General features: G+C 41.1%; 1 protein-coding gene across 1 annotated transcript; it reads left to right on the forward strand.

Moving 5' to 3' along the window:
* The first annotated feature begins 316 nt into the window (after positions 1–316).
* LOC139377229 (ATPase Na+/K+ transporting subunit beta 3a) lies at positions 317–15,121 on the forward strand. The gene is made up of 7 exons (XM_071120233.1): positions 317–594; positions 4,008–4,136; positions 5,821–5,919; positions 6,617–6,810; positions 9,133–9,183; positions 11,593–11,679; positions 13,280–15,121. The coding sequence occupies exons 1-7, from the start codon at positions 477–479 to the stop codon at positions 13,445–13,447; spliced, it is 846 nt and encodes a 281-aa protein (XP_070976334.1). The 5' UTR covers positions 317–476; the 3' UTR covers positions 13,448–15,121.
* The last annotated feature ends 1,033 nt before the right edge of the window (positions 15,122–16,154 follow it).

A 16,154-nucleotide genomic window follows, 5' to 3' on the forward strand; every position in this document is an offset into this window, starting at 1 on the left:
CAGGTGTGCTAAGCTACTTCAAACACAAGCAGAATCAAATGAATAGCCTATTTACTGCATAGGAAGCATAGGTCTACTGTCTAAATATCATTGGCATCATCATAATCTGTACAGTTTTCGTCTCATTTGTTAGGTACGCCATTCTCTCATTTTCTCAGGCAATGGAAAACTGGATAAATGCCGCGTTATTCTAGCGTGTCTACAAATCTAGGCTACACTGTCCAAGCCGTTCTTTTATTGTAACCGTACCGCATTGAGTAGCGGAGCGAGGCTGACGCTAGTTGCAGAAAACGTCACAGATTTTTCGCTTTTTAATTATTATTTTTTTTTAACAAAGCGCAATCTTGCCTCACTCTGCCGCTGGACTCCATTCCAACCACTGATCCAATCACATACCGCCTACATCCCTGATTTCGCCTCATCCTATCGCCCGCTGTTCCTCGTATTTTTAATAAGGAAAAATACAAATTTCCACCATGGCAAGCAACGAAGTCAAACCGACGGCGAAAGAGGATGAGAATGCTGGAAACTGGAAAGATTCCATCTTCAACCCAAGGACCGGGGAGTTTTGTGGGCGCACAGCAAAGAGCTGGGGTAAGAAAACCTGGAGTCATAGCCCACAGTCGAAAACCACATTTTTATGATTTATCATATTGCAGGCTATTCAGTTTTGATGTGCATATTGTCACATATAGCCTAATAACGCATAGTAATATTATATAATATCCACCTATGCATTCATGGTCTCAATCATCACAATCTATTTATGTCTAGTTGGTTTTGTATGTATGTATGTGTGTGGTCTGTGTGTGTGTGTGATTGTGTGTGTGTGTGTGTGTGTGAGAGAGAGAGAGAGACAGCTTGTCCATTTCAGCTCTGATAAGCTCAAGACCGATAAATGAGACTAGCCCACCTGTATGAATAATAATTACAGCCAAATACTCAGTGTATTTCCATTGAGACCACAAGTAGCCTTATAGGCTACAACTGAAATATGAGATAGAAGATGGGTCTTTGGTAAAAAATAATAATTAGTATGATAAGCTATAAGCAAATGATATTAATTCTTAAGATCATAAATTAAATGATTGCTCCCTTCTCAGAAATCAGAAATATCTGCTCTGTAGTGTACATCAGTGTAGTGTACATCATTGTGTGTGTGTGTGTGTGTGTGTGTGTGTGTGTGTGTGTGTGTGTGCCTGTGAATTCCCTGGAACAGACCAGTTTATGACTATCTAACAGCCAGCTAACATGATTATGCGAAGACCTTCCACTTGTGTTACAGATGAGATACACTACCGACACAAAGAACATATGGAAATAAAATGTAGATTTCTCATTTCTGGAATTTATATCCTCAATTTTAAAAGCAGTAGTCTTTGTTTTCTTTGAAGATGGTGAGCCGAGCTGGCTCTATATATGGTAGCTAGCAGCAAGTATTGACCCTGTGCAGTGCTGTGGGATGCTCCTCTCTCACGCTGTCAGAACTCCTCCCACTGCAACGGCAGCATGGCTGCCCACATTAGCATACTTGTCAAGGTCAATTGGCTTTCCCTGCCGGTGCATGATGGGAACATGTCGGAGGAGAGTGGAAGAGGATTTTTCAGTGGCTGGATGGGAGGGGGGGGGACTATGTAGACTGTAGGCCTAGTGTGGTGACCAACCTGACTATGTAGACTGTAGACCTAGTGTGGTGACCCACCTGACTGTGTAGACTGTAGACCTAGTGTGGTGACCAACCTGACTATGTAGACTGTAGACCTAGTGTGGTGACCTACCTGACTGTGTAGACTGTAGACCTAGTGTGGTGACCAACCTGACTATGTAGACTGTAGACCTAGTGTGGTGACCAACCAGACTGTGTAGACTGTAGACCTAATGTGGTGACCAACCAGACTGTGTAGACTGTAGACCTAGTGTGGTGACCTACCTGACTGTGTAGACTGTAGACCTAGTGTGGTGACCAACCTGACTGTGTAGACTCTAGACCTAGTGTGGTGAACATGACTGTGTAGACTGTAGACCTAGTGTGGTGACCAACCTGACTGTGTAGACTGTAGACCTAGTGTGGTGACCAACCCGACTGTGTAGACTGTAGATCTAGTGTGGTGAACAACCTGACTGTGTAGACTGTAGACCTAGTGTGGTGACCAACCTGACTGTGTAGACTGTAGACCTAGTGTGGTGACCAACCTGACTGTGTAGACTGTAGACCTAGTGTGGTGACCTACCTGACTGTGTAGACTGTAGACCTAGTGTGGTGACCAACCTGACTGTGTAGACTGTAGACCTAGTGTGGCGACCAACCTGACTGTGTAGACTGTAGACCTAGTGTGGTGACCTACCTGACTGTGTAGACTGTAGACCTAGTGTGGCGAACAACCTGACTGTGTAGACTGTAGACCTAGTGTGGTGACCAACCTGACTGTGTAGACTGTAGACCTAGTGTGGTGACCAACCCGACTGTTTAGACTGTAGACCTAGTGTGGTGACCAACCTGACTGTGTAGACTGTAGACCTAGTGTGGTGACCAACCTGACTGTGTAGACTGTAGACCTAGTGTGGTGACCAACCTGACTGTGTAGACTGTAGACCTAGTGTGGTGAACAACCTGACTGTGTAGACTGTAGACCTAGTGTGGTGAACAACCTGATTGTGTAGACTGTAGACCTAGTGTGGTGACCAACCCGACTGTGTAGACTGTAGACCTAGTGTGGTGACCAACCTGACTGTGTAGACTGTAGACCTAGTGTGGTGACCAACCTGACTGTGTAGACTGTAGACCTTGTGTGGTGACCAACCTGACTGTGTAGACTGTAGACCTAGTGTGGTGAACAACCTGACTGTGTAGACTCTAGACCTAGTGTGGTGACCAACCTGACTGTGTAGACTGTAGACCTAGTGGGGTGACCAACCTGACTGTGTAGACTGTAGACCTAGTGTGGTGACCAACCTGACTGTGTAGACTGTAGACCTAGTGTGGTAAACAACCTGACTGTGTAGACTGTAGACCTAGTGTGGTGACCAACCTGACTGTGTAGACTGTAGACCGAGTGTGGTGAACAACCTGACTGTCTGTTTGCATGGTAGGTCTAGGTGAATGTTAAAGCCCACTTCGTTCAATGGAATGCTTACACCCGATATAATATTGTATTGGCTAAGCAATAAACATTAATATACATTAATAGACATTACAAATACAACATTTCTGCAGGGTTGGAATGATCTATTCATTATTGGGGATGGGCTGGATCGATATTTATTTGTAATGCCGCATTCACCTCATGTGAGAGTGATCGGAAGAACGACTTGTCTACTTCGGAGGAACGACTTGGAGCGTTCACGTGCTAGGAGCTCGAGAGGGAACGCAAGAACCATTCTGACCATTGACAGCCGAAATCGCGGTCATTTTTGTTGCCATTTTTCAGTGGTGCCTGATGTCAATGTTCATCATGTGGGATAGACCGGGGTCAAGAGATCATACCCCCGTTTCCTAGTCGTAATTACGAGTTGGAGGGGCGTTCATGTGTACTAGCCCCAGTAGGAAGGGCGTATTTCTGAGTTCCTGACATGACGTGAACACAGCATAAAGCTTATGCGGGTTCCCAGTTCCCAGCACCCATGGGCAGCCCTGTCATTTCATAAGGGTTCAGACTGGGATCTGTCAATCAAATTGCTAGGCTGTTCTGTCATCTTTGATTATACTGCCTATCATCATAAGAAAACAATGATCTAAAACGCATTAATAAGGATGAATGATCTAAAACACATTAATAAGCCAATATGCTAGAAGCAGTTCACCAAACGACCCTAGTATGATCAGATTTTTGTAGACCTAGATTTTAGCTCTGAGGGCTAACACAGTCTGGAGTCGTGCTAATCTCCTCTCTCTCTCTCTCTCTCTCTCTCTCTCTCTCTCTCTCTCTCTCTCTCTCTCTCTCTCTCTCTCTCTCTCTCTCTCTCTCTCTCTCTCTCTCTCTCTCTCTCTCTCTCTCTCTTCCCCCCAGGCCTCATCCTCCTGTTCTACTTGGTGTTCTATGCTTTCCTGGCTGGGATGTTCGTCCTCACCATTTGGGTCATGCTGCTGACGCTAGACGACTATGTGCCAAAGTACCGCGACCGGGTGCCACACCCAGGTAAGTAGCACCACAGTTTAAATGATTTATCCAATCAACCAACCAATAAATCAATCAACCAATAAATCAATCAACCAACCAATAAATCAATCAACCAACCAATCAACCAATCAATCAATCAACCAACCAACCAATAAATCTAATAACCAATCAGTCAATCAATCAACCAATCAGTCAGTCAGTCAATCAATCAACCAATCAGTCAGTCAGTCAATCAATCAACCAATCAGTCAGTCAGTCAATCAAACACTCAATCAGTCAATCAACCAATCAGTCAGTCAGTCAGTCAGTCAATCAATCAACCAATCAATCATTAAATTGATCAGCTTGGAAGATTTTTGATTATTAGGAGATTTTTAAAGCACAGGGTCATTCTGAGGGAAAACTAATATCCAAGAAGTGCTGTATTTAGTTGATTTTGAGCCCAAATTCTGTCGGTTCGGGACAGGTAGTCAACATTTTAAAACCTGAGAAACCTGTGGACTACTATTGGTCAATATTGCCCAGTAGGCACTATACTATACGGCTGCTGTTGAATAATGGGATTTCTGGTATGAACTGTCATGGTAATGGCCAAACTCTTTATACACTTTATTTAAAGGCTTCCTATGAATATGTTATGAACGGGTTATGTATAGGTTATGAATGTGGTATGTATGGGTTATGAATGTGCTATGTACAGGTTATGAATGTGTTATGAATGTGGTATGTATGGGTTATGATTGTGGTATGTATGGATTATAAATGTGTTATGTATGGTTATGAATGTGGTATGAATGTTATGAATGTGGTATATATGGGTTATAATTGTGGTATGTATGGATTATGAATGTGTTATGTATGGGTTATGAATGTGTTTGTATGGGTTATGAATGTGTTTGTATGGGTTATGAATGTATTATGTATGTTATGAATGTGGTATGTATGGGTTATGAATGTGTTTGAATGGGTAATGAATGTGGTATGTATGGGTTATGAATGTGGTATGTATGGGTATGAATGTGTTATGTATGGGTTACAAATGTTTTATGTATGGGTTACAAATGTGTTATGTATGTTATGAATGTGGTATGTATGGGTTATGAATGTGTTTGTATGGGTAATGAATGTGGTATGTATGGGTTATGAATGTGGTATGTATGGGTATGAATGTGTTTGTATGGGTTATGAATGTGTTTGTATGGGTTATGAATGTGTTATGTATGTTATGAATGTGTTATGTATGGGTTCCAAATGTTTTATGTATGTTATGAATGTGGTATGTATGGGTTAGGAATGTGTTATGTATGGGTTATGAATGTGTTATGTATGGTTATGAATGTGTTATGTATGGGTAATGAATGTGTTATGTATGGGTTATGAATGTGTTATGTATGGTTATGAATGTGTTATGTATGGGTAATGAATGTGGTATGTATGGGTTATGAATGTGTTATGTATGGGTTATGAATGTGTTATGTATGGTTATGAATGTGTTATGTATGGTTATGAATGCAGTATGTATGGGATGTGAATGTGTTATGAAGGCCTTATGTAGGTATATTTCAAAGGAAGTGTTAATGGGTTTACCACACAACATTGGTGACCCTGATTTCTGTGTTAGTGGATTTAACTATGTTTCACCATGTAGTTTTGATGACCCTGAAGGAAGTTGTGATCTCATACTGTACCCTCTGTCCCTTAGGGTTGGTCATCCGGCCAAAGCAATTGGACATGCTGTTTAACAGATCACAACCTCTCCAGTTCAGCACGTATGTCCAGACCTTAGAGTCTTACCTGCAACGTGAGTTTTAGTCTTTTATCTTGTCTCCTTGCAAAATCTGTGCCCCTTCTCTCTCTCTCTCTCTGGCTCTCTCTCTAACTCGCCTTCATTCTTTCTCTCTCTCTCTCTCTTTCTCTCTCTCTCTCTCTCTCTCTCTCGCTCTCTCGCTCTCTCGCTCTCTCTCTAACTTGCCTTCATTCTCTCTCTCTCTCTCTCTCTCTCTCTCTCTCTCGCTCTCTCTCTAACTCGCCTTCATTCTCTCTCTCTATCTCTCTCTCTCTCTCTCTCTCTCTCTCTTTCTCTCGCTCGCTCTCTCACTCTTTCTCTCTCTCTCTCTCTTTCTCTCTCTCTCTCTTTCTCTTTCTCCCTCTCTCTCTTTCTCTTTCTCTCTCTCTGTCTCTCTCTCTCTCAATTGTAAATGTTCTTTTCAATAAGAGATACAGAGAAACAATGTTTCAAAGCATATGAGGATGGTTAAAACTAGCATGAAATGATACGTTAACAATTACACATACAAAATATCAGCCTGGGGTGAGTTTCTCTTGTAGCCAATGTCTTATTCATCTCAACAACCTAGCTGCAGTCGAGGAACAAACATCAAAATGTTTGACTGTCAATCATCTGTGCATGAACAAACAAAATGTGTCAAATGAAGCACTTTGCTGTCTGGGTTGTCGACAGAAATTAAAACAAATCTGTTGTTATTGTCTTTTCTCAGAGTACAATGACACGGAGCAGGAGAGGAATGAGGCGTGCACGGCAGGGGTCTACTTTGAGCAAGAGGGAGAGGTGGGCGAGCAGAGGAAGGCCTGTCAGTTCAAGAGGAGCTCTCTGAGCCGCTGCTCCGGCCTGTCCGACTCCACCTTCGGTTACGCTGAGGGGAGACCATGTGTCCTCCTCAAAATGAATAGGGTACCTCCTCCTTTTCCCTCTTGTCTATAAATACATGGTTGTGACCCTAAAATATCTTGCCATTCCAAAGTGTGTGCTTACACACTGCCATGGATTAATGGCTCCAGGTCTTCTGTAAATCGATGCTAGATTAAACTCTGCCTTATCTCAGCTCACTGGTCACGATGACAACACCCACCCGTAGAAAGCGCTCCAGCAGGTATATCTCACTGGTCATCCCCAAAGCCAACACCTGCTTTGGCCGCCTTTCCTCCCAGTTATCTGCTGCCAATGACTTGAACGAATTGCAAAAATCGCTGAAGCTGGAGACTTATATTTCCCTCACTAACTTTAAACATCAGCTATCTGAGCAGCTAACCGATCGCTGCAGCTGTACATAGTCCCTCTGTAAATAGCCCATCCAATCTACCAACCTCATCCCCATATTGTTTTTATTTACTTTTCTGCTCTTTTTGCACACCAGTATCACTACTTGCACATCATCATCTGCTCATCTATCACTCCAGTGTTAAATTGCTAAATTGTAATTACTTTGCTACTGTGGCCTATTTATTTCCTTACCTCCTCACGCCATTTGCTCACACTGTATATAGACTTTATTTTTTCCTATTGTGTTATTGACTGTACGCTTCTTTATTCCATGTGCAACTCTGTGTTGTTTTTGTCGCACTGCTTTGCTTTATATTGGCCAGGTCGCAGTTGTAAATGAGAACTTGTTCTCAACTTGCCTACCTGGTTAAATAAAGGGAACTTGTTCTCAACTAGCCTACCTGGTTAAATAAAGGGAACTTGTTCTCAACTAGCCTACCTGGTTAAATAAAGGGAACTTGTTCTCAACTAGCCTACCTGGTTAAATAAAGGGAACTTGTTCTCAACTAGCCTACCTGGTTAAATAAAGGTGAAATAAAAATAATAATAATAAAACAATTCAAGGCAGTGCTGTGTAGTTCACTAGTCCCAATTCAAATAAATTGTTCAGTGGACACATTCACAAGAGCCTCGAGCTATTGTACATATCAGTAGGTGACATGAATCAGTAGGTGACATGTATCAGTAGGTGACATGACTCAGTAGGTGACATGAATCAGTAGGTGACATGAATCAGTAGGTGACATGAATCAGTAGGTGACATGAATCAGTAGGTGACAAGAATCAGTAGGTGACATGAATCAGTAGGTGACATGTATCAGTAGGTGTCATGAATCAGTAGGTGACATGTATCAGTAGGTGGCATGAATCAGTAGGTGACATGTATCAGTAGGTGACATGACTCAGTAGGTGACATGAATCAGTAGGTGACATGAATCAGTAGGTGACATGAATCAGTAGGTGACATAAATCAGTAGGTGACATGTATCAGTAGGTGACATGAATCAGTAGGTGACATGTATCAGTAGGTGGCATGAATCAGTAGGTGACATGAATCAGTAGGTGACATGTATCAGTAGGTGACATGAATCAGTAGGTGACATGAATCAGTAGGTGACATGAATCAGTAGGTGACATGAATCAATAGGTGACATGAATCAGTAGGTGACAAGAATCAGTAGGTGACATGAATCAATAGGTGACATGAATCAGTAGGTGACATGAATCAGTAGGTGACATGAATCAGTAGGTGACATGAATCAGTAGGTGACATGAATCAGTAGGTGACATGAATCAGTAGGTGACAAGAATCAGTAGGTGACATGAATCAATAGGTGACATGAATCAGTAGGTGACATGAATCAGTAGGTGACATGAATCAGTAGGTGACATGAATCAGTAGGTGACATGAATCAGTAGGTGACATGAATCAGTAGGTGACAAGAATCAGTAGGTGACATGAATCAATAGGTGACATGAATCAGTAGGTGACATGAATCAGTAGGTGACATGAATCAGTAGGTGACATGAATCAGTAGGTGACATGAATCAGTAGGTGACATGAATCAATAGGTGACATGAATCAGTAGGTGACATGAATCAGTAGGTGACATGAATCAGTAGGTGACATGAATCAGTAGGTGACATGTATCAGTAGGTGACATGAATCAGTAGGTGACATGAATCAGTAGGTGACATGAATCAATAGGTGACATGAATCAGTAGGTGACATTAGCCCATAGTGGATTTCTTTCCTTCTCCTCAATCTAGTTATTTTTATTTGCTTCTCTTTGTTGTCATTCTCTATTAGTGTGTTTTACAGTCTTATCCTTGTCTGTGTTTCTATATCATTGGATTACTCAGAGTAGACCACATAATAATGGTTTTAATGTGCCTATTGTCTTATTTCGGCTCTCTGATTGGTTGATTGATTAATTAGTTTTCCATTCACAGATCATTGGGCTGAAGCCGCGTGGAGATCCCTATGTCAACTGCACTGCAAAGGTAAATGTCATTAGGATTTCAGTATGTGTGTTTTTGAAGAACAATCTGGTTACATTTATAGCATTTTATGTTATTTATGGTTTATGTTGATATTTGTGTGTACCTTTTTCCTGATTTGGTTGGATGTTTGTTTTTCTGCTTTCAGTCGACGCTTTAGGGTAAGCTTAGCGATGTGTAAATGTCTCATTTTATTTTCCAAGCTATTACAACGTGGAAAGGATTTACAGGGTTGTTTTGTAATCCCAGTCTCTTTTCCATATTGTGGTCCTGTGTGACGCAGTATACTGGTGTTATAATAGGAGCCTTATAGAACCTTTCAGTGGCTACACTGATTATTTGCATTGTGCCCCCCCCCCCCCCCCCCAACCCCTCTTTTACGCTGCTGCTACTCTCTGTTTACCATATATGCATAGTCACTAGAACTATACATTCATGTGCATACTACCTCCATTGGCCCGACCAACTAGTGCCCCCGCACATTGGCTAACCGGGCATTCTGCATTGTGTCCCTCCACCCACGACCCCTCTTTTACGCTACTGCTACTCTCTGTTCATCATATATGCATAGTCACTTTAACCATATCTACATGTACATACATACTACCTCAATTAGCATGACTAACCGGTGTCTGTATGTAGCTTCACTACTGTTATAACCTCACTACTGTTATAACCTCACTACTGTATATAGCCTCGCTGCTGTATATAGCCTCTCTACTGTATATAACCTCTCTACTGTATATAGCCTCTCTACTGTATATAGCCTCTCTACTGTATATAGCCTCTCTACTGTATATAACCTCTCTACTGTATATAGCTTCTCTACTGTATATAGCCTCTTTACTGTATATAGCCTCACTACTGTATATAGCCTCTCTACTGTTATAGCCTCTCTACTGTATATAGCCTCTCTACTGTTATAGCCTCTCTACTGTTATAGCCTCTCTACTGTATATAGCCTCTCTACTGTTATAGCCTCTCTACTGTATATAGCCTCTCTACTGTTATAGCCTCTCTACTATTATAGCCTCTCTACTGTAAAATTTGCCCTCTACTGTATATAGCCTCGCTACTGTTATTTTCACTGCCTTTTTACTGTTGCTTTTATTTCTTTACTTACCTATTATTCACCTAACACTTTTTTTGCACTGTTGGTTAGAGCCTGTAAGTAAGCATTTCACTGTAAGGTCTACTACACCTGTTGTATTCAGCATTTCACTGTAAGGTCTACTACACCTGTTGTATTCAGCATTTCACTGTAAGGTCTACTACACCTGTTGTATTCGGAGCACGTGACAAATTAACTTTGATTTGATTTGTTATAATCAAACTGTATAGAATGTTCCAGTGTTATAATCAAACCTTTTAGAATGTTCCAGTGTTATAATCAAACTGTATAGAATGTTCCAGTTTTATAATCAAACCTTTTAGAATGTTCCAGTGTTATAATCAAACCTTTTAGAATGTTCCAGTGTTATAATCAAACCTTTTAGAATGTTCCAGTTTTATAATCAAACCTTTTAGAATGTTCCAGTGTTATAATCAAACCTTTTAGAATGTTCCAGTTTTATAATCAAACCTTTTAGAATGTTCCAGTGTTATAATCAAACATTTTAGAATGTTCCAGTGTTATAATCAAACATTTTAGAATGTTCCAGTGTTATAATCAAATTGTATAGAACATTCCAGTGTTATAATCAAACCTTTTAGAATGTTCCAGTGTTATAATCAAACCTTTTAGAATGTTCCAGTGTTATAATCAAACCTTTTAGAACGTTCCAGTGTTATAATCAAACCTTTTAGAATGTTCCAGTGTTATAATCAAACCTTTTAGAATGTTCCAGTTTTATAATCAAACCTTTTAGAATGTTCCAGTGTTAATATTAAACCTTTTAGAATGTTCCAGTGTTAATATTATAAGACCTGGCCATTGAGTGTGATCTCTCACAGACCCCAGAAAGAGAAGCTGTTGCTTAATGTAACAGCTAATGGCGTTACAGTACAGCGTATGCAGCACAAGGAATATTTCCAATTCTTAAATAATGTATTATTCTTACATACTCATATGGACTTGTGAAGATCTGAAAAGATTGGATAGGTGTGAGCAATATGGCAAAATTTGCCACATAGTAGAGGGCAAAGTGTAGCTTGTAGCTATTACCATAATACCTACTATGTATACCTATCAGAGGAGGCCGTCTTCCTAAAGCTCCTCCCACCAGTGGAGCTATTACCATAATACCTACTATGTAAGAGGAGGCCGTCTTCCTAAAGCTCCTCCCACCAGCCTCCTCTGATAGCTATCCAACCCTTTCAGATGAAGTCCTTAGCCTAACGGTCTGTTTGGATAGGATAGACATATTCTTGCTTTTGACCATTATACTTCCTCTTCCTCCTTTTCCCCTTCAGAGGGACAACCCCATACAGATGCAGTACTTCCCAAGTGAGGGACGCTTCGATAAAATGTATTTCCCTTACTACGGCAACAAACTTCATGTAAGTTTGGGTCAAAGGTCAATATTTGTCCATTTCTGATGTCTTGTCATGCTGGTTTCTTGGTGCTTGATGGGAAAGCATTATTGTACAATGATGCAAGAATTTGGAATACTGTTGGATGGACGTGTGAGATATTCAACAGTCCATGTTGGTGAGATATTCAACAGTCCATGTTGGTGAGATATTTAACCGTCCATGTTGATCAGATATTCAACAGTCCATGTTGGTGAGATATTCAACAGTCTATGTTGGTGAGATATTCAACAGTCCATGTTGGTGAGATATTCAACAGTCCATGTTGGTGAGATATTCAACAGTCCATGTTGGTGAGATATTCAACAGTCCATGTTGATGAGATATTTAACAGTCCATGTTGGTGAGATATTCAACAGTCCATGTTGTTGAGATATTCAACAGTCCATGTTGGTGAGATATTTAACCGTCCATGTTGATCAGATATTCAACAGTCCATGTTGGTGAGATATTCAACAGTCCATGTTGGTGAGATATTCAACAGTCCATGTTGGTGAGATATTCAACAGTCCATGTTGGTGAGATATTCAACAGTCCATGTTGGTGAGATATTCAACAGTCCATGTTGGTGAGATATTCAACAGTCCATGTTGGTGAGATATTCAACAGTCCATGTTGGTGAGATATTCAACAGTCCATGTTGGTGAGATATTCAACAGTCCATGTTGGTGAGATATTCAACAGTCCATGTTGATGAGATATTTAACAGTCCATGTTGGTGAGATATTCAACAGTCCATGTTTATGAAATATTCAACCGTCCATGTTGATGAGATATTCAACCGTCCATGTTGATGAGATATTCAACAGTCCATGTTGGTGAGATATTCAACCGTCCATGTTGGTGAGATATTCAACCGTCCATGTTGGTGAGATATTCAACCGTCCATGTTGGTGAGATATTCAACAGTCCATGTTGGTGAGATATTCAACAGTCCATGTTGGTGAGATATTCAACCGTCCATGTTGATGAGATATTCAACCGTCCATGTTGATGAGATATTCAACAGTCCATGTTGATGAGATATTCAACCGTCCATGTTGGTGAGATATTCAACCGTCCATGTTGGTGAGATATTCAACCGTCCATGTTGGTGAGATATTTAACCGTCCATGTTGGTGAGATATTCAATTGTCCATGTTGATGAGATATTCAACAGTCCATGTTGGTGAGATATTCAACAGTCCATGTTGGTGAGATATTCAACAGTCCATGTTGTTGAGATATTCAACCGTCCATGTTGGTGAGATATTCAACAGTCCATGTTGATGAGATATTCAACCGTCCATGTTGGTGAGATATTCAACAGTCCATGTTGGTGAGATATTCAACAGTCCATGTTGGTGAGATATTCAACCGTCCATGTTGGTGAGATATTCAACAGTCCATGTTGGTGAGATATTCAACCGTCCATGTTGCATGTCTTTTTTTGCTTCCACTCCTTTGTACTTCTTTTCTTTCCTACCCTATTCCACTCCCTGTTTTTCTCTCTCTCTCTTCTCCTTTCTCTCTCTCTTTCTACTCCCTCCCACCTCTCTTCTTCTCACCCTTTACTCTCTGTCTACAGGAGAGGTATGTGCAGCCGGTGGTTGCTGTTAAGCTGTTGCTGAACAAGGAGGACTACAACACGGAGCTGACCATTGAATGCCGGATTGAGGGATCCGACCTGCGCAACAACGACGACAGAGACAAGTTCCTGGGCCGTGTCACCTTCCGAATCACAGTCAAAGAGTAGTAGGGAGTAGTGAGGAGGAGGCTAGTGTGGAGAAATGTGGTTCTTACTCCTCCCGGAAGATTCCTGGTAGATTAAGATGGGCCTAATTCCAAACCAATCCCTCCACCCTCACTCCAGATACTAGGCGAGGGACATTCAAATCTGGTCTTTTTCACATCACCTTGGTAATTCATTGATTGGCCAGATAATCTACTCACCTGTTGTTACAGGTCAGTCTCTAGCTAGGCAGGATGGGGAAGGATTAAAACCAGCAGTTCTGTGAACCCTGAATCCCAGATTTGAATACCCTTCTCTTGGGCTCTTGTTGACTCCATCTTGTATTTCTGATAGGGTTGGATATGTGTAAGCATAGCAAGAGTGCTAGATGAAGCAATTATCATATCATAGCTGATGCCAATCCATTCCTTTCAGATCTACAGTGCATCACACCCAAAAAGGGCCTAGACTAGTGCCTACAAATGTAGGAGCTTAATTTGATCAGTCTTTCGTTGCTGAGAATTTAGCAGGAAATATTAACAAAGGTTTCTAAAGTTTGTAATTTCCACTTTGAAATTTCCGATTTGATTTGCCCTAACGAAAAACGTATCCAGCCATACAAAAATTCCATTCATTATAATCCACATAATAAATCACATTTCCTCTTGCTGCAGGATTATCTCCCTGCTATAGCAAACTGGCTCAAATTAAGATCCTACATCTGTGATGGTAGGGGGTGAGAGATCGGTGTGCGATTGGATCAAAAGGATAGGGTAGTGATGTCATCAATTTTCAACTTATCTCCTGGAAAAAGCGTTAATCGTGCCAAATTTAATGGAACATCTAGTTCCCTTGTTTACTTCTATGTTTACTCTAGTACAGGCCTGGGCAACTCCAGTCCTCGGGGGCCTGATTGGTGGCCACACTTTTGCCCCTAGACCCAACTAACACCTCTGACTCCAATAATCAACTAATCATGATCTTCAGTTAAAAATGAAATGAGTTTACATCAGCGGTGTTTTCTAGGGATGGAGGGAAAAGTGTAACACCTATCAGGCCCCCGAGGACTGGAGTTGTCCACCCCTGTTTAGGATGGCACATATCTTTGTCTTCTCTTTCATTATGTCATTCTAGCAAGAGTCTTTTCATGACTCACCAACCTAACGGCCATCAGACCCTTCTATTAGTGGGCTTTTGTTGTCTGACCCAGTGCTCTAGTGTTGATCTAGGCTCAGATCTTATTTTCTATTCAGATGGTCTAGATTGGAGCTTAGATGTGGTAAACTGAACCTAGATCAGGGCTTTAGTGCCAAGGGTTGGATCAACTGTTAGGAGTTAGCCTCAATCAGTATTTAACCATCAGTCATCCACTGTCAATACAACCATGTTTTAAGTTGACCCTCTCATCTGAAAACAGAACAAATAATTATTCCTCAACATCACATCCCATAGATAGAGTCAACCCCAGTGAAACACTGTCGAACCCAGATGCCCTCTACAATTACATGTCATTTAGAATCCTTTTCATCTTGGGACCACAATTGGATATTATAATATTATAATAGGGAACTGTAGATAGGTGTGTGTGTGTGGTCTGACCACAACTCAGTGGTGTGCCGTCTGTCTGTCCGGCTGCATGTCTGTGTGTCTGTTTACTCTACCCCTGACCTCACCACTGTAACAGCCAATGTGGATGAGGTGTGTGTGTGCATACACACACACACACACACACACACACACACACACACACACACACACACACGCACACACACACACACACACAGCGATTGGAGACCTGCGAGGAAGCGCTGTGTAAATGCAATTCATTGTATCTATGTACTGTATATGCATATCTTTGGGTGGAAAGCATGTCTGTTTGTCTCTTACTCTCAGTCTACCCCTCCCTCTGTCTTTCTCAATGTATATATTTAATGGATTCACACAGTATTTTTTTCTGTCACAGAACACAATGTCTGAGCACTGTAAAGAAGAAACTATATAAACAAAGATTTACAGGACATGATCATATTCAAAGCTATGTCTAAAATTGAATCCTGAAGGAACAACTTGTTATCATCTGCATGATGCCGCAACAATTGTGGATTAAAAGGTGATTTTGGAGGAGAAGAAAAAAATTGAACCTGTGGTTTTATGTCTTGTGTCTTATCTCTTATGTGTCGTTATGTAATGATTGTCAAGGTTACACTGAACCCAAACTGGCTGCGAGCGCAGCCTATTTGGCATAATGAGCACAAGTAGCTTGTGGTATTCTACCTTTGCCACAAGAGGGCAGCAGCATTAAGGCAGAGAGATCCGTTGAATGAAGGGTCATTCCTGGCTTGCTTTAAAGACGTCTTCCAGCAATTCATTCACTTTTCCTGTTGAAAAGCGATATCCCAAGTAACAATACGGTAAAGTACGTACGCACACTAAAAGGCAGCAGCTAATGGGGATCCGTAATAAACACTAATACAAAAAGGGTAAAAAAAAAAAACGATACATTTTTAGCAAAAATGTTGTTTTTCAGAAACAACTGCAAACTTCAAGGAGTTGTCAGATGTGATGTCATCAGCCTCCTTATTGCTGGAGGAACAATAGAGAACAAAAGAGGAGGATACCTGGGATACCTATTGAGATGTGCATTTTGTTAATAAGTATAATAAGGTGTTCAATGAGGTGAAAAGGAGACTGGAGTATTTTATTAAAATATATTTTTTAATTTAACCTTCAT

The sequence above is a fragment of the Oncorhynchus clarkii genome, chromosome 20 (assembly GCF_045791955.1).
Source record: "Oncorhynchus clarkii lewisi isolate Uvic-CL-2024 chromosome 20, UVic_Ocla_1.0, whole genome shotgun sequence".
Taxonomy (NCBI): domain Eukaryota; kingdom Metazoa; phylum Chordata; class Actinopteri; order Salmoniformes; family Salmonidae; genus Oncorhynchus; species Oncorhynchus clarkii.

What these genes read in the sequence shown, in the direction of transcription:
- LOC139377229 (XM_071120233.1), top strand. Translation starts at nt 477, where the DNA reads ATGGCAAGCAACGAAGTCAAACCGACGGCGAAAGAGGATGAGAATGCT. An exon ending in CTTAGAGTCTTACCTGCAAC is followed by an intron (nt 5,920 to 6,616) that starts GTGAGTTTTAGT and finishes GTCTTTTCTCAG; the next exon opens with AGTACAATGACACGGAGCAG. An exon ending in ACTACGGCAACAAACTTCAT is followed by an intron (nt 11,680 to 13,279) that starts GTAAGTTTGGGT and finishes CTCTGTCTACAG; the next exon opens with GAGAGGTATGTGCAGCCGGT.